At 53.0% G+C, this 22,825-nt stretch overlaps 1 protein-coding gene across 3 annotated transcripts in view; it reads right to left on the reverse strand.

The window, feature by feature from the left end:
• DLGAP4 (DLG associated protein 4) overlaps window positions 1–22,825 on the reverse strand; it is a 192,912-nt gene that overhangs the window by 69,731 nt on the left and 100,356 nt on the right. For all 3 annotated transcript variants that reach the window (XM_059133301.1, XM_059133303.1, XM_059133302.1), the window contains 5 exons: window positions 11,377–12,448; window positions 8,505–8,746; window positions 5,815–5,929; window positions 3,155–3,205; window positions 110–350 (listed from right to left, as the gene is read on the reverse strand). In XM_059133301.1, the coding sequence (XP_058989284.1) occupies window positions 110–350; window positions 3,155–3,205; window positions 5,815–5,929; window positions 8,505–8,746; window positions 11,377–12,375 (1,648 nt within the window). In that variant the 5' untranslated portion in view covers window positions 12,376–12,448. The remainder of the gene's footprint in view (window positions 1–109; window positions 351–3,154; window positions 3,206–5,814; window positions 5,930–8,504; window positions 8,747–11,376; window positions 12,449–22,825) is intronic.

Here is a 22,825-nt window from a genome sequence, read left to right on the forward strand (position 1 = left end):
CTGTTTTGCTCCTTCCCCGGCATTCCCAACATCCAGTCCACCAGGAACAGTCCCTGGGGTCCCCTCGTGAGAAACAAAAACAACCCTTCTCCCCCATCTCAGTACTCACTTGGAAGCGTGCGACTGTTGCTGAGGCTGCCAGTGCTGGGCGGGGGGGAGAGGGACTGCAGGGAGACACTGTCCTCCTCCTGCGAGCAGCCCGCCTGGATGGCCCGCAGGTAGCTGTGGCTGCGGGAGCGAAAATAGCTGGGCAGCGGCAAGTCCAGTGCCTCGGCGGCTGTAGACTCGGCTTCGCTGCAGGCAGACTCGCAGGCTGCCTCATACTGGTCGCTCAGATCTGCCTCCCGTACCTAGCCGGGCAAAGGTGGACGTCAGGGGTCAGCAGGGCCCATTCTGGAGGGACGGGGTGCTGGGTGGTTGGCTCAGCAGCAGGGCTGGAGAGTCAGTGGGGCCTTGAGTCAGCCCTCCCTTTCCTCCCATCTCGCTCATGATATAGGGTAGGTGGATGGAACCCTTAAGAAGTGACAGCCTCAAATTTGATTAAGGATACTTAGTGGGTCTTGAGTGTCCAAACTGATCAACTGATAGATCCTGAGGTCACATCTGAATTCAGCCACAAAGAAGGCTACAATCAACTAGTAATGTCTACCTTGAATGTTGGAATGGGAGGTGGCAGTAGGTGTGCTAGAAATTTACCAGCTTAAGGTCCAATTCCTTTACTTTCACAAGCAAAGAAACCGAGGGCCAGTGAGGGAAAGATACTTGCCAGGTGTACCCAGTGAGGAAGTGGCTGAATCAGTACTCCAAATATGAATTTAAGGAGGATTAATCTAGCCCTGGAGTAGAGAATGAATGTTGGGAAGGGAGTCTGGGACAGAGGCAGAGGCCTGAGATGAAGTTGACGTCATAATCTGGTAAGAGAAGATAAAACTGGAATGAGGGTAGTGGCAGTGAGGATTGATTAGTGATGTCTGCCAAGGGTGTTATAGAGAATGGTAACTGAGAGGTGGTGAGGATTGATTAGTGATGTCTGCCAAGGGCAGTATTGAGAATGGTGATATGTATGCAGTATGGAGAATGGTGACACGTCTGCTATTTGTCATCTCACACCTAGTTCAACGTTATCTAGATGGTTTCTAAGTGTCTCTCTAGAGATGGCCATCCAAGATCCTATAGATCTGCAGCTGAGAGTGTGAGCATACAGCAGCCTGCCACACATATACTCTCTAAGGGTTCTGGAAGGGTATGTTTGACCCAGGTCTTAGCCATGATGGCAACTGGAGACCACAGAGCATAAGCTGAGGAGTTGACGAGCAAAGGATGGACCCTGACTGGAGGTCCTGAGGGGAGGCCAGGACAAGAAGGGCAGGGACAGAAGTTGACTGAGCACCATGTGGAAGAAAGATGGAGCTGTTCTTGGGGCCTGCTCTGCTGGTGTGGCATCCAGGTCTCACCACCCTCTGGGTCAGAGGTCAGGTAGGTTTCCTACCTAAATGAAATGCCTGGCACTGCATCAGGTAAAATGACTAGACGGATCATCACCCAGTTGGGAGCATATCTATTTGGAAAGGTCTAAATCTGTGCTGTCCAATATGGTAGCAACTAACCATGTGTGGCTCTTTAGGTTTTAAACTAATTAAAATTAAACAAAAAAATTCAGTTCCTTAGCCACACTAGCTATGTTTCACTTGCTTATGCCACCTCATGGGAAAGCGTGTAGGACAGAACATTTCCGTCTTCACAGAAAGTTCTGTCGGACAACACTGATAAATTAAAATGTAGGCCATGAGGTATATCCAACATTCATTTGGAGTGGGTTTGAAAGAGACAGGCGTTTATCCTCCTTGGCTGTGACCTGAAGTACACCGAGGAGCCCCTGTGATTGCCAAGGGCAATAAGGTCTTGCTTTGCGACTGCAGGCATGCCACAGCTCTGGAATAGGACTGCCGGAGTTTCAACCTGGGTCCATCACTTCCTTGCAATATGAATGGGGGCACGTCACTTAACTGCTCTGTGCCTCAGTTTCCCCATCTATAAATTAAGGGCTAACTGTAGACCAAATTTCCTAAGGTTGCTGTCGAGATTAAATGAGATCATTCATATCCCATGCTGGGAACAGTGTCAGGAGACTAAGTACCAGGTGACCTATCCCTATTCTTAGAGAGGGCTCCGTGGGGTGAGGGCAAGGATTTGTAAGTACTGGTTAAGATGCTTCCAAGCCCTGAGAGCTGAGGCCAGCTGGTCAGAGCTGTTGGTATGCATATCACTGAGGACATACTGTGGGCAGGGAACTTGTTGAGATTTTGTATGTTAACACATCACATCCTTACCACAAGCCTGTGGACATTAGGGGAGGAAGAGGGCACTGGCCCCCTGGGGGCTCCCGAAAGACCTTCCCGAATAATGTGTTTGAGAAGAACTATGACATGAACGTGGGAGGCACATAAGCCTGCCACAGCTAGCATCAGGAGAGGAGGGGCCAATCTTCATCCCGCCCCTTGGACAGGTTCCTTGTCTACTCCTGGCCACAATGAGGCGGTGAGCTTGGAGCCCATTTCAGCCTTTCTTTCTGGTCTCAGGGGCTGGGGCTTGGGAAGGAGGAGAGGGTCTCTTCTCGGGCAGGGTGTGTGTGCACAGGAAGGGGCACCCGTAGGGCAAACAGACAGCGTACCATGAGCAGCTTCACCCCCACCAAGTTTTGTAAAATGGAAAAGTCTCTGTGTTCATGCCAACACTCCAACATCCTTAAAGGAGAAACATTAGGGGATCTGGGATCTGGGACCTGGAGGCCAATACCACCAGCCCCCAGCTGCCAATGTGTCCAAAGAGAACAGTCTCTCTAGCTAGAAGATTCCCAGGGTCCACTTTCCTTTACTCTGGGATTGTTTCTTGCCCTATCCACGAGACCTAGCCCATTCTTTTCCATTTTTTAAAAGAGGAAACTCAGGCACAGAAAAGTGAAGTGAAAGGGTCAGTGAGGGAGAGGTCAGGGCAGAGTGTGAGCCTCGACTCCATGCTCACCGGTGGTGCCTTCCCTGGCGCGGGCTCTGCTGGTTCCTGCCAGGGCCAGGGGCTGGGACCACTCAGATGCCAGGTCTCAGACCCAGCCCTGGGCTCTGGAATTGGGGTACGAGAGAAGGGCAAACATACTGACCTGCTGCTCATGGCCAAACAACTGGGGGATCAGGGAGGCCTGTCCAAAAATCTGCAGGAAAGAGAGGGGGAGGGTTATGGGGAGACCAAGGCTGGGGGCTGGGGTAGGGTATTCAGACTTGGCTACAAGAGGCTGGCTGGCTGGCCTAACATCTTCCCCAGACTGGCTGAGGCCTAGTCTGCCAGGAGGTCTCACTTAGCTTCCTCCACAGATGGGAGACTTACCCCTTCTGGAGCTGGGTGCTACTGAGGATTTATACTCTGCTCTTTCTACATCTTTCTTTTGTTCTGGCCCCTGGGGGATGCCCAGTCTACTGCCTCTCACCCAGGCAGGCAGTCCCCCCAACTCCCGGATCTACAGATTAGGCCCAGAGCCCAAAGCCTTCTCTTCCCTGGTCAGGGCCCACATAGTCCACGGCCTGGTGGGAGGGAGGCTGCTTCTGGCAGGAGTCAAGGCCTCAGAGACCCAGTCAGAGCTGGGATATCTCTTACTCTAGGACCACATATGTGGCTCAGGTCACTCAAGCTTCTGGAGGTGAGGGTTTGAGGGCTCAGAGGACCCTGGCGTAGGAGAGAGCTGAGCTGGGCAGGGGATAGTAGCATAGACCTGCTGGGGTCCCCAGCCTGGCTGATTCCATGGGCCTTTATGTACAGCCAAAGAACAAAAGTGTTCCAGATGCCGGGGCCAGGCAGAGGTGAAGATGGGGTGTGTGAGAGAAAGACAGAGAGAAACATGGCTGTGGTACCGACTAGAAGGAGTCAGAGAAAAATGTGAATGAGGGGAAAGAAAAACAGAGACAGATACAAAGACAGAAGACTGAGAAACAAAAGAACACGGTAGGATAGGAGACACAGGGAGGGAAGCCATCCATTCAGAAGGCTCCCGTGTGCCCTGTGCTACGTGCTGAGGACCAGGACAGTACAGGGAACCACACGGCAAGCTCCCCACCTGCAGGGAGCACCCAGTCTTAAGAGTGAGACAGACATCAATTAAATAAGCAGCTATAACTCCTGAAAGTAATGGTGCTGTCAAGTAAATTAAGCAGGGTAAGGGAACAGTGTCCTGGGGGCTCCTTTCAACAAGTTACAGGGCAGGTTCCCCTGAGGTGACATTTGAATCAAGACCAGAAACACAGAAAAATCAGCTGAGCAAAGATCTAAGAGAGGGGTGCTCCTGAGAGAAGAAACAGTAAGGTGTGTGAGGTGTGCGAGGAGGCCAGTGTGGCTGCAGCAGGACAGGGAACAGAGCATCTGAGATCCCATGTGAGAGAGAGGCAGGCCCACACACCGCTGAGTAAGGAGTCTGGCCTTCACTGCGGGCAGGCGGGAGCTACAGAGGGTTTAGAGCAGGGACATGGTGTGATCTGCCTCACATCCTTCACAAGCTCCCTATGGCCATTGGGAACACAGAGCAGGTGGCAGGCCTGGAGCCCAGAAGCCTTGGTGGGGCCTGCATGAGGGTGGCAGGGACAGAGTCCCAGGCTGGGGTACTCTACTCCTCCCCAAGTCTGAAGTCAGTCTCCTTGGTCTGGGAATGACAGTGCTGAGAGGTCTGGGGACTCCAGGGGGCGATGCTATGGCCAGATGAGGAACAGTGGAGTGGTGAGGGGAGGGGATCCCAAAGCTTTCCAGTTCTAAGCAGTGTATTAGCCCGGGCAGTGGGGCTACACACAGTGGGCCCTGGGGCCTGTTTCCGCCCAGAAAGGAGGCTCGGGCTGCACCTGGGGCCTCGCCTGCCCCACTCTTTTACTCCTAGCAGGTGTTGCCCTCTCTGGGCCTCATCTTCCCATCCACACCCTAGGGGGAGCCCTTGATACTTGGCTGGTCTTCCCTTTGCCAACCCCAAAGTACTGGGCACATGGCGGGGGCTGGAGTCCTGTTGTATGACTGACAGCCCTGGACCTCCGCCCAGCTCTGCCTCCTCCTTGCTGTGTGATCTCAACCAGCTGAGCCTCAGTTTCCTCATCTGTGAAATGGGGATATAAATAATAAGCACACCCATCCCTGGACATGGCTGTGAGGGTTCAAGAACCTGGGAGTTAAGAGAAAGAAAAGTTCAGCACAGCGTGCTAATCGATGTTAGTGGCAGGGGTGCCTAAACCTTGGAAGTCCAACTTTCCTCTGAGCCTGCGGGACATGGAGGTCCAGAATGGAGAAGCAACTTTCCCAAGGTCATACAGCAACACAGCAATATGAACCATAAAGTTAGCTACCCTTTGCTGAGAACACTACATTCCTATCTCAATTCCTCATAATGCTTTGAAATAGGGATTACCACCCTTCTGTGTAAATCAGGAAACTGAGGCTCAGGGAGGGAGTGACTTGTCCTGAGTTCATACTCTCGGTGACAAGACTGGGACTCAAGCTCAGGTCTCCAGTTCTCTATCTTCAGGGCTCCTGGGTCTATAGCAGTGGTGTGGCTCCTCCCTCAGGGCCCTCAGCTCAGGCCACGACATGCCAGGCTCCCTGACCACTCTCCAGCCACAGGACAGTCAGTGGGACAGACATATGTACACAGGCAGCTATGGGAACAAAGACCAAACAGAAGCACAGTGAAGACATCTGGGGACCACTCGCCAGGGGCTGGGCCTGGATGTCTGTCCTCCTGGGTGGGAGCTGGGCTCTTCCAAGCTCACTGTCCTGGCTAGCCGCCACCCTCACCTGGCTGATGCAGCTGGAGTCGTTGAGGCTGTCGCTGACGGGGTTGTAGTCCTCTTCCCAGCTGGGACACTTGGAGGGCAGCAGCATGTCCACGGAATCCAGGCGGTCCAGACTCCTGGGGAAGGTGGGGAGAAGACAGGGCTCAGCCCACCCATTGTTCAGCCCGAGAAACAGGCTCAGACCAGGAAAGAATGGCCAAGGTCATCGAGTGCAGAGGGAAAAATGGAAGTCACTGCCAGCCTGTGTAGTGTTGGGAGGGGTGAAGATGGGGTGGAGGGGTGGGTTAGGGGCACTGAGCAAGGGGAGAGCTCTCAGCTCTCGGACTTGACTCTGGAGGAGACTTGACTCTGGAGGAGGCCGGTCTTTCTCACCTGTCATCTCTACCGTAGCCACGAGGTGGCAGCACAAGCTCACTTTTAACCATTTCAACCCTTGCTTCCGAAGCCAGCCCGATTCTACAGCCCCCTCCCCCGACAGGTCTGGGGCAATTCCAATGGCTGGACAGGGGAGGGAGGTCAAGGCTCACAGCCTTGATCTCAGGCTGGAGCTGCCCAAAGGACATCAGTTTCAACACAATATCCGGATAACTTCCACCAGGCCCCCAAAGACACCACTTCTCACCGCTCCTGCTCTTCAATTTTTCTCACACCTCCCTGACCCTGGGTTTCTCCCTCACTAGGCTGGCCAGTGAGCGGAGCCTGTGAGAGTGGAGGAGACATTCCGGGAGTGCCCACCTGAGGGGAGAGCCCGGAGGTCTCCAATGGGGCAGGTTAGCCTGTGGGCGGGGCTCCCAGCAGGCAGTGCAGTGAGTTTTAACCCCACTGCTCTGGGGTTAAAATCCAAGCACCCAACAGCTCAGGCCTTGCCAAGGTGGGCTTGAATTGGAATGGAGTTTCCTCAGCGAGTGACCTTGGGCAAGTCACGACCCCCTTGCCCATGTCTCAATTTCCTCACCTACAAAGTGGCCTGCCTGCTTGGGGCCATAATGAGGCTTTGGAATCACACTGAAGTGCACTGGGCCAGGCACAGAGCCCAGAGTGCGGCAAGTGCTAACAGATGGCGCCCATTACTATAGCTACTATTATTATTTATTCCCTCTCATTCAAGGTCTGGGCCTGGGTCCCACGCTCCTCTCCCACCTCAGTGCACACTGGTCATTCATAGAAGTGCTTCCAGGACTAGAAGGGGTCTTAAAGATCATCTACCTTAGCCCCCGCACTTAAAGATGGGGAACTGAGGCTCAGAGAGGGGGAGATCTGGGACGGGCCAGTGATGTCCTGAATTCCCACCTGGAGGCCATTCCCTGCCTTCTGTCCCCCAGTGCATCCCTTAAGCAATTCCCTGTCACAAGGAAACTCCGGGCTTCTCCGAGTACACTGCCCCTCCCTGCTCCTCCTTGCCTCTCCCTGCCTCAGTGCTCTGTCAACTTACCTGCTCTCTTTCCTCTGTCAAGGTCCTCCCAGACCCCCTCCTCCTAGAAGTCTTGACTCTTGGCCCCCGTAGTTTAGGAACTAGGACTAAGCTTGTTTCCTTAACTCTTCTTTTTGTTTCTGACTTACTTTTGTTTCTTTTCCTCAAAGAACTTTGAACCCCTCCTACTAAGTTTTACTTGTTTTGTACTTGATGATGGGCTTTCTGTAACGTTTTTTTCCTCCTCTCATTCTTTTCTGTTCTGATCCCCACAGTGACTTCTGCATGTGAAAGCCTCACCTTTCTCTAACATTTTAATTGTTGCTCTCCCAGTGCATGCATCTCATTTGTTCATAATTTCATTAACTCTTTTAAGTCTTAAAGCAACGGGAAAGGGCTTGACGGTGAAATTCCAGGCAGGGTGAGGGAACAGGTGAAGGCTCTTCACCAGCTTTTGACTTCTGGATACACTCTCCTCCCCAGTCTCGGAGCTCACCACAGGGATCAATTACAGGCGCATGGGCAGAGGGGGCTCTGGCCTCCCCCCCCCCCCCGCAGTAAGTACCTTGTTGGTACAGGTGGTGGGATCACTAGGGGCAAGGTTCTCCTAATCGGAAGAAGAGGGTTCCCTGGCCCGGTTCCCCTGTGGGAATGGAACTCACGTGGTGATGTGCCTCCTGGGGACACAGCCAGCCACTCTAGAGAGACTCTCCTTATTGTTTGCCAAAGGAAGAGACTCACTGCTGGTCAGGGTTTAACTGTGGGGGGCTTATGGGATGGTTCACCAAATGGCGGGGCTCTCCAGAGTCAACTCGTCAAACGAAGGGCCAACCTAAGGACAAGGATCTCAGGGAGAAGGCTAAGCTAAGGCCGGGTTTACCTAGGGAGCCCAGATCACTGGGAGCCCGAGTTCACCTGGATCTGAGGCTGTGAGGCAGGATTCACCTTTGGGGCGGGGCTTTCCTAGGGGGCCACAAGAGCAGGAAAGCGAGGTTCCCAGAGGTGGGACATACCTGTGAGGAGCTCACCTAGGGACTAGCCCGGCCAGTGAGCGGAGCCTGTGAGAGCGGAGGAGGCTTTTCCGTAGAGCTCACGTGCGGAGGGCTGGGAGGCCTCCAACCCGGCAGGTTAGCCTGTGGGCGGGGCTCCCAGCAGGCGGAACTTGGGAGACCTCCCAGGACCTGACTCGGACTCCCGAGCCGCAATCCCGGGGGGCGGAGCTCCGGGGGGGCCGGGCTAGCCTGTGGGCGGGGCTCTAGGTAGCGGGGCTGCGCGCTCACCTGCGGGGGTTGCTCTGCTCTCCCAGCGACTGCTGCGTGGCCCTCAGGTAGCTCTGGCGCCGTGCTGCCGTCTTGGGTGAGGGCTTGGGGCTGCCGCCGGACTCGTCGCTGTCCTCGTCGCCCATGGCCTTGATGTAGCTGCCGCTGCGCATGCGCCTGCACGGTATGGGGCCCTCGGCGGCGGCGTCCGCCTCGCGCGGGGACAGCAGCGCGGTGCTCCACTCGCCGCCGCCGCCGGGCACCTGAGGATGGGCGGACAGACCTCAGCGAGCGTAGGGCGGGATCGGGGGGTGGGGCGCAGCGCACATCGCAGAGCGGTACTCGGGGCCCTGAAGCGCCCCCGCTCTCCGCCTTGGACAGTTTCAGCCTTCCGTGATGGGTACTGCTGTTGAAGCCACCCAGCAGCAGGGCAGAACCGGGGGCTGGGAAGGATACTTGAGTTCCAGAGCCGGCTCGGCCACTTGTCTCAAGCAAATCCTCGCCTCTCTTAAGACCTCAGATTTCTGCACGGATCCCAGGGTGGGTGTGCCCCAGCAAAACCGCTCAGGCTGTAAGATCACAGTTGCTGCCCACTGCAGTTCCCTTTCTGAGCACCCACTGTGTTCCCATCACGTCACCCTGCTATCTTAGAGGACGGCTTATGATCCCACCACACAGATGAGAACATCAGACCAGACTGAGGCCCTCAGACCTGGCACCAAGATCCTGTCCTAGGATGGGGGTAGGGATAGGGAGGACTGGTCAGAGGACTCCAGCACAGTAGTAAAGGGGCAGGGTCCTTGGAGCCAATGGACATCCTGTATCCCTTACTAGTGGGTAAGCCCAGGCACAGAGGTGCGGAGGCCGGTGGGAAGGGGCTGCCACCCAGGTGGTGACCTGGAAAAAGGGCTGTTTTGCCATCTGACAGGTATACACAGTGGACATTCACCCCATGATGAAAGATCCCACACATCTTAGCACTTACTAGGTCTCTCAGCCCAAGCAGAGTGAACACAACTTGCCAGGTGCACACATCTCAGAGAGCAAACGTACATTCTCCGCCCCCATCTCACCAAGGACACGCCCACAGCAGCCACTCATTACTGCGCGCCCCTGGACAAGTACACAATGTGAACCCAGAACATACTCGCACCACCCCCCACCGAACACAGCAGCCATCACCGCAATGCGGAAACACTGCAGCCTGTCCCCATCTCACCGCGTCTTTGCCTCGACACATACAGAGTGCACACCCTCGCTAGGTTCAACACCCTTCATCACCGAGGCCCGGGTGACACACATTTCTCAGTGGACACAGAATCACCATTCTTCACCACATACAAAATGCACACAGATGCCGTGTCCTTCTAGATGCCCATATTGCCAGTGACCAGTTCTCAGCTGAGGGATGGTCCCAGTCTGGGACTCCCACCCCAGAACCCCGTTTCCCACCCCCCCAGCTAACTGCCCAGCTGGTCACTAGGGCCCACACATTCTACCTCCCAAACCATTTGCTAGTCCATCTTCCCTGGCTCCACCTGCCCCTTGGGAAGGTGCCCTTTGATATTCCTGCTTAAAACCTGTTGCTACCCCAGCACCCACCCCCCACCTCCCAAGCAGAAAGCACAAACCCCAGGGCCCACAGAGACTCTCTTTCATGTGTTTCTGAAGCATTTTTCACATGATCAGACCAAACCACAGCATTCTGAGAGGGAACCAGGTCACACAACACCCTCTCTGATGTTTCTAAACTAAGGAATTGGATTGAGAGCCACAAAAGCCTTAAATATATAAAATACTGCCTAGATTTCCATTTTCCTTCTATTGAAAAAAAATAGCTTTTCCCCCATAGTTTCATCATCTTTGGGATTTTTATATAGCATGACAAGAGCTTGGGGCTTTGTCAGCGTTTGATGTTCATCTGGTTCAAAATGCATCTAATGTGTTCCCAAAGGCTGGCCAGGCCTGTGCTGGCACACCCCCCAGGATGAAGGGCTCACTACCTACAGAAGCAGCCCCTTCCATCTTGGTGTGTACTGAAATCTGCTTCCTGTAACTTCCACCCACAGCTTGGGTTCTGCCCCAGGAGCCACACTCAGCTCTTAGCCCCTGGCTTTGCTCTCGAGGGCCCCAGGGAAATGCATAGCAACAGAGATGTCGCTGAGCCTTCTGCTGCTTTCCGGGAGTGTGGCTTTGCAAAGTGCATATTAAGTTCCTCAATAAACATTAACACTTGGGAGGAGAAAGTTAGTACCCCAAGCTGGGTTAGGGCCTCCTACAGCCCTCCATGCTGATCTCCATCACACTCCACTCACACTGATGTGACCTATCTATCTGTTCATGCATCTTTCTCTCCCAGTATCCTGATAATCAGGACTCTGTCTTATTTATTTCTAGCTTTGTTCACTTAAAATGTCCATCTGTTCTTCTAGCCCTCTCTCTTCTCACATTTCCTGAGCACTCTCTCTCTGCCAACCCTGTCCTGGGCCTTCGGGGCACACAGCTGCTTCTAATGTGGTCCCCGTCTTCAAGGAGCCCTTGGTCTGGTAGGGCTAGCAGGCAGGAGGCTGGCATGTAGAACACCATGCAATTGGTCCTCTGAGGATGGTGGAGGGCAGGGCTTCCAGATTTGTCCTCTAGAGGGCAGGTACACATTTTAGTACCTACTCTGGGTTGGGCTCCGAAGAAGCCTAATCAGTGTCTGCCGAAAGCATGACCAGTGGAAGAAATCCCCTTATTAGCAGGTACCACCAGACACCCATTTCACAGGCGTTTACTCACAGGAGCCCAGAATGAGGCAACTTTCCAAGTAAATCTGTGGTCCAGCTAAGTCTCAGAACAGGGGCCCTCCCCAACATTCCTTACTCTACCCCTAACCATGGGAGGGACCCACCTGCAGGTAATGATATGCTAGACCCTGGTGGCAGGATTTGGACTTTAGCAGGCTCTTATCCAAGGTGGCTGAGGTCTTCTGGCAGACTTCGTGGGCGTGGCTGAGGGTCAGAGTGGACCAGGAGCCCCGCTTGACATAGTTGGTGTCAGTGCCCACCCCAAGGCTGGGGCAGGCAGCTGGAGGTGCGGGAGGGGGTGGTGGGGCAGTCAGCTCAGCGGTGTTGTTTTTGGCTGCTTTGAGCATGTGCCCGCTGATAGTGTTGTAGGCGTGCATGAAGTAACGTGGCTGGCTGCGTTCTGCCTGTCGGCCGAGCGTCATCAGCCCAGAGGCTGGGCCACTGCTGCGGAAGGCGCCACCCTCGCCGTCCAAGTTGTCATCAGAGCTCCACCAGCCTGAGATGTTGGAGCGGCTACGCCTTTTGGGTTCCCCAGCCTTGGCCCGTTCCTTGCTCTTGGCCCTCCGGCCCTTGCCGTCCTCCAGGCCACCTTTCTTGCTGCCATTGCCACCGACCTTGCCTGCTGTGCCCTCCAGTGAGGGCGCCTTAGTGAAGAAGAGCCGCTGGACCGAGTGGACCAGGTGGCGGATGCGGCCAGGACTCTCACCACGGGCCTTGGCCTCACCACGGGGGAACTGGAGCGTGCTAAAGCCATCGCGGTGGATGGGCAGTTGCTTCTCAAACTGGTCCAGGAGGTTGGCAGGCAGCCGGTTGATCTTGGTGGCCTGGGCATGGCTGGGGAAGGGGCTCTCCTCTGGCACCTCGAAGTGGGAGTTATAGTGGATGCGGGGGAAGGTGCTGCTTGGAGGTGGCAGTTGGTTGTTGAGGGGGAAGAGACCATCCCCAGGCAGAGTGTTCTGGCCAGGGAAGCGAGCCTCGCGGGCAAAGGCCTCTGTGGGCGACAACAGGTAGGGGTTGCGGTCAGGCCCTGCGAACAGGGGCTCGTGCGGTGGGTCCAGGCTGTCGGAGAGGTGGCGAGGGCGGCTGTCACCGAGGCCTTTCATGATCCCGGCCCTCAGGGCAGGGGCCGTTGCCCTAGCGGGGCACCCGGGTAGCGTTTCCCAGGCAGCAGCTATCCTGGGGAGAGAAAACAGAGAGGAAATCAGCTGAATTTGGAGGGGACAGGGTGCCAGGAATGTCACCCAGACCCCTACAGATCTCACGATTGGAAGGGTTTCGGAGGACTCTTGGCCTACCTTTCACACTGCCGGGTGGAGGACAAGAAGACAAACACAGACCCACATACCGTGTGTGTCAATCCAAGTCACAGCTCAGGCTGGCAAACTGTTAAAAAAAAATCCTACCTTGATGAACATGTCTTCATAATAACCTGGAAAGCCAAGTCTGAACTCAGATCAAATTCCACGATCGAATGTAGTGGGAGGGGGGAGTGGCTCACCCTGTTTTCCTCCCATCTCTGACTTATCCTTTGCTACAAGGAGCCACGTACCCATATGCACCACAAGTTCACTCCATGTGCTTTCAGGCCTAGGGATGGCCCAGTCCCATGGGCAGTGCAGGCCACCCATGGGAAGATCCCACGCTGGCCCTGGAAGCAGGCCTGGGGCCATTTGGTTAGGGAATTCCACAGTCCCCGGTATCCAGAGTGTGGCTCTGGGTGAGCATGTCCTCTTGGCCTTGGAACACTCTTGCCTATGAGTGGTTCAGCACGGTTGAAAGAGGGCCAGAGAAGCCTTCTAAAGAGTAGGGCCTATCTCACCTGAGTCTGAGGGCAGTACTCTCCAACTCTCACTTTAGCAGAGGAATCCTACCTACATCAAATGCACACCCTCTATAAACATCTGCTTTGTCCCTCATCAGATGTCTACTGATGTGACTTCTGGGCTAGGCGCCCGGGGCTGCAAACAGCAGAGAAGCCAATAAGCTCATTAGCTCATCATTTATGGCTGGAACAGATCAATGACAGTCAGCCTGAACAGTTCTCAGTGAGTTCTATAACTGGGGCTCGTTCTCAGGACTGGGTGGACAGGACAAGGCCCTGCGTCGGGGTGGCATTTAGGTGGAGCCATGACTCAGTTTCCCCATCTGTAAAATCAGACTATTGGACTGTATAGATCTTCCATCCAAGCCCATGCTGGAAAAAACAGTCTTAATACTTGGGCAAGTACCTTTCCTTTTTGTGCCTCAGTCTTCCCATCTGTACCACGAAGCAGAGGGGAGGTTAGCCAGGTTTCTAAGGCCTGTACGCACCACCAGCTCGACTCAGAGGAGTCCCACGGCTTGCTATGGACTGTGTGCCTGGTGTGCTGAGGATATGAAAGCCATCAGTGTGGCTGGAACAGAGCAAGTGGGAACAAGGGCAGTAGGGGTAGAGATCTTGGAGCACTGCGCCAGGTCCGAATGCACAGGCTCTGGCAGAAGCCAAGCGTGGTAGGCAGAATGATGGCTCCCAAAAGTTGCCCAGGTCCTAATCCCCCAAATCTCTGATTATGTTACTTGACATATTAAAAGGGTTTTTGCAGATATGATTAAGGATTTTGAGATGGGGAGATTATTCTGGATTATCTGGAGGGGTACAGATCTGGGGTCTTTTTAGGAGGGAGGCATGAAGATATGATAGAAGCGGAGGTCAGAGGGGGATGAGGGTCATGAGCCAGGGAATGTGGGCAGCTGTAAGAAGCCAGAAGAGGCAAGGAGTCAGAGTCTCCTCTAGGGCTTCCAGAAAGATTGAAGTCCTGAGACTCATTGTAGACTTATAACCTCTATAACTGTAAAATAATAAATCTGTGTTGTTTCAAGCCAGTAAGTTTTGGAAATCTGTCACAGCAGCCACAGGAAATTAATATACCAAATGGGTTCTGGTGTCTGAGACTCCTTCTCACCCCTCAGAGCAGCTCTTAAGGCAAATTCCAGATCCCACCTAACACTGCGTCAAAAACACTGGCCTCGGTGAAACTCCCATCATAGAGGTGGGGAAACTGAGGCCCTTAGAGGGCAACAACTGCCTTGGGGTCACACAGTGGGTCCAGTGGCAGTAGCAGTGGGGGACCCCACAGCTATTCCTAGTCCTCTGCAGCACTGCCGTGCAACTGTCCCGGGAAGCTGGCCAGCCCCACAACCTCAAGGATCTGAGGATTATTTCCTTGGACCTAGATGTTTCATGATCAACTATCCCTAAGCCTTCTTAAGCCATGAGACTTCGGCAGGGTCCACCTGGCTCAAGTTCTCCGTCTCCCTGCCAGACACCCTCCTTGCCTCTAGGAGCCTGATGGACCCCATCCTGGAGGCCACAGTATTGTCACATCCATCCTTGGATCTTTGCTCCCACCAGCTGGCTCAGGAGAGCATTTATCTCCAAGCTGGAGAGGATGTCCACTGACTGACCTCTTTTTATTTTTTTTTTTAAGATTTTATTTATTTATTTGACAGGCAGAGATCACAAGTAGGCAGAAAGGCAGGCAGAGAGTGAGAGGGGGAAGCAGTCTCACTGCTGAGCAGGGAGCCTGATGTGGGGCTCAATCCCAGGACCCTGGGATCATGACCTGAGCCGAAGGCAGAGGCCTCAACCCACTGAGCCACCCAGGCGCCCCCTGACTGACCTCTTTAACTTCATTACCCCATACCCTCACAACAGCCACAAGAGGTGGGGGGCCATTATCTCCATTTTACAGATGGGGAAACCAAGGTTGGGAGGGATCCTTCTAGCCCAGGCGAAACAGGTAACTTCAACGCCAGCCACCCCATCAGGGTTCCAGAAAGTCAAGGATCCCTCTCCATTCCAGCTAGCAGCGGCTCCCTCTGGGCAAACCTCTTCTTGAAGACAATTTCAAGCAAAACCAGCCCCATATCCCTTCTTGGCTTCCGTACAGCCCCTCAGGGCCGCAGTGATCCCCGGGCTCAGGGGCCAGCCTCCTTGTTTCTCTAGCTGGAGAACTGTATGTGCGGCCATATGTCCTCAATGCCCACTCAAGTAAGGCCAGATACTGAAAACTGAGGACATGATTTGCAAACACAGCCCTGCTGGCTCGTGGGCTTGGCAGGGGCCCGACGCCTCAGAAATGCTGGAGGTGGAGAGGGCTGGTCACCAGGAGCAGAAGACAGTGGCCGGGCGCTGGCCTTGAAGTGCACACCACACCCAGTTCTCTCAGCCCAAGGCCCAAGCTGGCTTCAATATCACATCACAGGTGCCTCTGATCCCCAGGAATTCAGGATTGCCCCAACAGGACCACGTGAGCCTGGGACCATGGCTGCCTCCCTAAGCCTCAGACTGTGTTTGTCAAACGGGGCCAAGAGAAAGGGAAGAGCGGGCAAGTGCTTAGTGAATTGTGAAATGCTGGCACACTCTCATTCCCTGGGGTACAAACCGTGGGCCACAATCTGGTGGTGGTCTTGACTGATGAGGCCCCGCACCTGGCTGGTGGGGGGAATTGGGTCCCTGTCTTGGAGGTGCCACCAGGGTTACAGGAGGGAGAGTGGGGGCTGCCACCATCAGGGAGTCCTCTAGAGACCCAGATGATTTAATGACCACAAATAAACTCTCAACTTCTTTCCTTCCTGTGACTGGGCCCTCATTATTTAAAAAAGTCCCTTTCTCTGACTTGTGGGGCCCGCGTGTCTGTCCTTCCACTCCACTTTAAACGTCAGTGCCTCCCAGGGCTCTGAGTGGGGCATATGGTGTCCCCAAATCAGCAAAATGCTTCAAGGTCACTCAGTGGGGCTCAAGCCAGGCACCTAGGCACCACCCTGAATTCTTCCCTCTTCTGACTTTCTATGTCCTTCCCTGGCAACAATGCCCAGGGTGCCTGGAAAATGATCCACTTCCCCCCCCCCCCCCCCAGTCTACATCCTGTAGTCTAGGTGGAGCCAGACCTATCCAAGAACCCTAGGAGTGGACACATGACCCAGGTCTGGCCAATCAGAGCCCTGCCTCCCTGAGCACTGATTGGCTCAGAGATGGGAACAGGATCCTCCCTAGCCAATGAGAGTTGGCCCTGGGAATGGCTGGACTCTTCGGAAAAAGGTGCCCTTCTCTCTGTTAGGGCTGTGTGCTTGGCGGAGCGTCAGCCTGGAGTCCTTTGTTGAGATCTTGGTAAGATCCCATACGACAGTTGAGACTTTTTGCTTAAGTTTGAGTTGGGTTTCTGTGTCTTTCAACAACAGCCTGATACGGGCCTCATGAACAGTTGGTCACTACAGCGACTATGGTCACTACAGTCTCATACAGGTGACTATGAGTGCCCCTCTCCCCCACCCTGTATCTCCTGTGGCCTCATCACTGTGGTGCCCAAGACTGACTTGGGACTCTCAGCTTCTGCAGCCCTGTGAGAGGCGGCGGCAGGGGGGTGGTGGTGGTGGTGGTGGTGGTGGTGGTGGTGGTGGAGGGTGTTCTCTAGCTGCTGGAGCCAGCTCTGCTCACATGTGGCTGGCAGGAATTGCCAGAGACTTAACAACCCTACACTCACCCCCAAACCAGCTGCAGCTCTCAACTGGTGTCTGTTGGGGAGCTGGTGTATAAATACCCCAGCTCCTCTACCTTTCAGGTGGGACAACTGAGGCATGGGCTCTACATGGACTCCTGAAGCTGCCCAGTGGGAATGAGTTCCAGTTTTCTGCAGTGGTCACTTGCCTGATAACACTCCCTTCCCTGACTTACCTCTCCCTTCCCACACTGTGCTGCCTCATCCCAAATGAGGTACTTGCCCTTGAGTCTTGAATCTTTGTCTTGGGCCTAAACAAAGGCCCAAGGTCTGGGAAACCTCAGCTATGACAGTCACGGAATCACAGTGATTCTGCCTCGGTTGTGTCTCCTGGTGCCATTTCCTCTCCGGATCCTCTGCCTCTGTCCCTCCCACCACTCACCTGGACAGCTGAATAGCCTTCTCCCTGGTCCCTCAGTGTCCACTCGAAGACCCCTGCATGTTCCAAACTGCAGCTGGAGTGATTCTGCTAAAATACCAAAGCACTAGTGTTCTTCCTCTTCGGTGGTTCCTCTTGGATCTTGGGACAAATGCCTGACTCCTGAGCCTGGCATTCAAGGTCATTGGAGAGCAATTCTCTGTAGACCTCTGACTGTCAGCTCCAACCACATAGCTTGCTGGAGATAAAGAGTGTCAGCCTGGGGAAGGGACAGCATAAGGCCTCACAGCAAGGCCACTCCAGGTCCGTTAACCTGGGTCTCTTGACTCAACCCAGGGTACAGCCCACTGGCTCACCTGAAACAGAAGGTCTGCAAGGGAAGGGGCCAGGATTGCCAGCAGAGGAACAGGGCGTCAGGAGGGTGGGACAGCATGAGGCAGTACCTTAGCAGAGTGGAGGTCTGGAAGGCCCAGCATGGTCTAGTATTTGCCAGTTTCTCCAGCCTCGTCCCCCGTCCCTCGCTCCCCTTGCCAACAAAACTCATTACCTTGCTGGATTTCCTACATAGTCCTCAACACTTGTGGAAATTCACATATTCCTTGCTTGCTGGTTTATTGTTCATTGTCCCATGGGTTTGTCCTGTCCAATATGGTAGCTACCAGCCACATGGGCTATAGAACACCTAAAACGCAGCTAGTGTCATTGAGGAGCTGCCTTTTTAATTTTAATTAACTTAAATGTAAACATCACATGTGGCAAGTGGCTACCATATTGGATAGTATAGTTCTAGAACTTAAAATCCAACTCCAGGAAGAAGCCTCTTCCAGCTCCCCTTCCTAAAGCTGGGGTCCAAGATACTCTAACACCCTGTCCACATTTTGTAGTTGGAAACTTAATTCACTTATTTTCTGAGGCTTAATATTCTAATATATGTTTCATTGGAAAAGCTATACATTTCCTCCTGAGTACCTATTTGGCATCATCTCATGGATTTTATTTCCCCACAGGTTTTTTTTCCTCCTCTTTTAAAAAAATTGAGGCGAAAAGCACGTAACACAGCATATAATTCAGTGACATTCAGTACAGTCACGATGCTGTGTAACCTCCATCTAGTTCCAAAACATTTTCTTAGCCCGGAAGAAAACCCAGTACCCAATGAGCAACCACTCCCTGTCCCTTCCTCCTTCTGGCTTCCAGCAACCACCCGTTTGCTTTCTGTCTCTGTGGATTTACCTATCTCCTATGTATTTTGTTTTAATTGTGGTAAAATGTACATAACATAAAAATTTGCCGCTTCAGCCATTTTGAAGGGTACAGTTCATTGACATTCATCACCTTCACAACATTGTACAACTACCACCATTATCTATGTCCCGAACTCTTCATCATCACCCCAAACATAAACTCTATAAACATTATGGGGCGCCTGGGTGGCTCAGTCATTAGGCATCTGCCTTTGGCTCAGGTCATGATCCCAGGGTCCTGGGATCAAGCCCCATGTCTGGCTCCCTGCTCAGCGGGAGCCTGCTTCTCCCTCCCCTGTTTGTGTTCCCTCTTTGTAGTGTCTCTCTTTGCCAAATAAATAAAATCTTAAAAAAAAAAAAAAAAAAAGAAACTCTGTAACCATTAAATGCAAGGACTCCTTATTCTCTCTTCTCCTCCAGCCCCTGGTAATTTCTGATCCACTTTGTCTCTATGAATTCACCCATTCTAGATATTTCATATGAATGGAATCAACATTTGTCCTTCTGTATCTGGCTTATTTCATTTAGCATAATGTTTTCAAGGTTCATCCAGATTATGACATGTACCAGAAGTTCATCCCTTTTTATGGCCGAATCATATCCGGACGTACGCAGAGATCACAGTTTTTTTTTTTGTTTTTTAAGATTTTTATTTATTTGACAGAGAGAGACCACGAATAGGCAGAGAGGCAGGCAGAGAGAGAGGAGGAAGCAGGCTCCCGTTGAGCAGAGAGCCCGATGCGGGACTCGATCCCAGGACCCCGAGATCATGACCTGAGCCGAAGGCAGCGGCTTAATCCACTGAGCCACAGAGGCGCCCGAGACCACAGTTTTGTCCATTCATTTGTTGATGGGCATTTGGGTTGTGCTTTTGGCTATCGTGAATGAGGTTGCAATCAAGAAGCGATGGCCCACGAGTATCTGGTTTGAGTCCCTGCTTTCAATTCTTTGGGGGTATATACCTAAGAATGTAATTGCTGGGTCATATGCTAATTCTGTTAAACTTTTTGAGGAACCACCAAATGGTTTCCCACCATCTTACATTCCCACCTGCAACATATAGGGTCCAATTTCTCTACGTCTTTACCAACAATTATTGTTTTGCTTTTTTGTGTGTATGTGGGTTTTTTTTTTTTTAATTATACCCAGTTAGTAGGTATGAACTGGTATCTCATTGCGGTCTTGATTTGCATTTCCCCGATGACTAATGATGTTGAGCATTTTTTCTTGTGCGTATTGGCAATTTGCGTATCTTCTTTGGAGAAATGTCTATTTAAGACTTTCACTCATTTTAAAATTGGGAGATTTGTCACTTTTTGTGGTTGAGTTGTAGGAGTTCTTTTTTTTTAAGATTTTATTTATTTGAGAGAGAGAGTGTGAGTGAAGGAGCATGAGCAGGGGGAGCAGCAAAAGGACAGGGAGAAGCAGACTCCCCGCTGAGGACTCCAGGATCATGACCTGAGCTGAAGGCAGACCCTTAACCGGCTGAGCCACCCAGGCACCCCAAGAATTCTTTATATATTCTGGCCCTTATAATATGATTTGCAATAGTTTTCTCCCATTCAGTTTCTACAGGTTTTAAATAGGTGGGGTTTTTCAACTTTTCCTGGACTGGTCACTTACTCTTTCCTTCCTCATTAGCACGTATGGTCTCCCTGCCCCCTAGCATCCCTTAGTTTGTCAGTCCCACAAAGAACATGAGTCCATATTCCCATAATCTCCTTGTGGGCAAGGGCTGGTTCTTCTCATCCGGGGGCCAGAGGAATTAGAAAGGATCTGGAAATGGATGAACATGTAGTGGACACCGGAATGGCCACTCAGGTCCCTCTTCAAGATGGAGGCACTCACGTCTCCAGTGGCCAAACCCTGGCTGCTTACAGTTCACACTGGGCAATGCTAGGACTTACTCTCAGCCAAAGGGAGATGCCTCACCCACGGTTACACTCCTTTTCAGAGCAGCCAGCAGCCAGTAACTGGTTGATGTATGGGCACCAAAGCTTGGCTCCCTTTCCCAATTCAGAACTACTTTAATGGGCCATCCCAGACCCAGAGCTGCCCGTGGGATCAGTGGAACCTTTCTTGTAATGGTATCTCTATCTGGCTCCTCCCTCTGCCCGATCCTGTACCCCCCACCTGTCATAGGTCTTCCCAGCAGACTTCCTGTCTTCCTCAGCATCTCTTCTTGGGGAACCTAACCCTAAGACAGGACATAACTGGGTTCTATTTCTTTCCCTCCTTACGGACAGATATTCAGTAATTCAATCACTCCTCTTAAGCCTCAGTTTCCCTTTTGCGGATGCGGATCCTTTTCAAGATTATGATGAGGATTCATTGTGATGTCATATGGAAAACATCTGGCACATAGGGCTTAATGAACATCAGTCATGCTCCCCTCCTCACCTCACTGTGCTTTCCTGCGGACAAGCCGATGCCTCTGGGGCAGGGATGTCGCAGAGCATCATGCAAAGGGCACGCAGCTGCCTCTGGATTCAAATCCTGGCTCTGCTCTTGGGGCAACCGCAGACTGGTCACCCAGGCCTCTGTTTCCACCATCAGGCCGTGGATGTTTGAGGGAGGGTTCTGTGGGCATCTGGCCATGCTGATTCCCTCTGAACACTCCTGGTCAGAGTTCCTGGGACCCTGGGAGCCAGTGCCTCAGCCGCCCAACCCCTAGCAGTGGCAGGAGCTTCACCTTGGGGAAATCTTAAAATAGGCAGGCCTGGGCCTTGCAGGGGAAGCAGCTGGCAGCCTTGCGCTGCCTTTGTCTCTGAGCTATACTTAGGCCCATCCGGGTGCCCATAATTATCTCTCATTAATATAAGCTTCATTGCCCTCACGGAAACATGGAGGAAGTCGAGGAGCTGCTGCCTCCCTTGGAACGCTCCCTGCTCTGTGGTGCAACAGTGACTGCTGTCGCTACCCTCATCCACACAGAATGGGGCCCCCCTGCGTGATCCCCACTTGTTCTGGAGCCAGAGTTGGCCTGTGAGCTAATTAGGGACAAGGCCAGGAACGGAACCCAGCATGGCTCTTCCTGATGCAAAACTCACCTGATTGCATCATCCCCCTAATCTAGAACCTTCTGTGGATCCTCTTCTCTCCTCAGTTCAAACTTCTTGGTGAGGCAGTCAAGGCCCATGCTGATGCAACCCCAAACCCTTTTCCCGACAATAACAAACCCACTTCCCCTCTTGACAGCTGCTCCCTTTAACCAGCTCAGATCCCTTCATACTTCTTGCCTCTGTCTTCTGTATTCATTGGGATCAGAAAGGCTGGTTTAGTCTAAGATTATATTAACAGAGACAGAGTGTCTAAATGAAGGGAGGGGATAGTTCTCTCGGGAGTGAACTGTGTTAAGAGAGAGACAGAGAACTAGAGCAGGGCATGGGAGGGTGAGCCCAGAGATGAACAGCTTGGAATGATGTGGGTGGAATGACACAACATTCTGGGGACGTTCACCACAGTCCACGGCCAGCATAGCCACTGCCGTAGGCCTCTGCAGGGCAAAAGTGTGGAAGGAAAAAAGAATGGGTCCTGTGGAGCCTCCAGGACCTGGCGCTGTCTGGGGCAGGGGTGGAGGGGGAGGCAGGCCGCATTCCACCGTGACTTCATCTCTGAGTACCCCTCCCATTCCCCTCCTACACTCCTCACCACACCGGCGCTCTCTCTTGCTGGCGTCTCTTCCTCTGACCTCTAATTGCTCGAGGAACTGGGTGCTCTTTGCTTCTCTTTACCCTCTCTCTCCTGCTGATCTCATCCAGACTCATGGCTTTAAACACCACCTCTATCTGACAATCCTAAATTTACATCTTCCGCCCAATCTCTCTCAAACGCCAGACGCCTATCCCTGCCTCCCTGACATCTCGCTCTGGATGTCTGACAGGTCCAAAATCGAATGCCTGATTTCCCACCCACCCCAACCTGTTCCTCCCACCGTCTACCCCGATTCCGCTCATGCCAGCCCCATCCTCCTGCTTACTCAGGTCAGAAACCTCACGGGATCATCCTCCACGCCTCTTTCTCTCAGCGCCACAACCCATCACACAGCAAATCCTTCAAAACAACTCCACCAGATATCCCAGAGTCCCACCACTTCTCACCACCATCACAGCCCTGCCCGGGGCTGGCCCCCCCATCGCCTCTCCCCCAGACGACAAGGCTCCCATGGTCCTTAGACTCAAAGCCAATTTTCCTACTCATCTTGTTTCTTCTTGCTTTTCCAACTTCATTTCCTGCCCCTACCCCCTTGGGCCTCCATCCTGTTCCTTGAACACGGGTCATTAACTCCCATCTTGGGGCTCTCGCTCTTCCTGTGGCTCTGACTGCAATGCTGTGTCCCCCTCTGACCACGTGACTTGTCCTTGCTTCCTCCAGTCTCAGCGCATGGGCTCCC

Source organism: Mustela lutreola, chromosome 9 (genome assembly GCF_030435805.1).
Source record: "Mustela lutreola isolate mMusLut2 chromosome 9, mMusLut2.pri, whole genome shotgun sequence".
Taxonomy (NCBI): Eukaryota; Metazoa; Chordata; class Mammalia; order Carnivora; family Mustelidae; genus Mustela; species Mustela lutreola.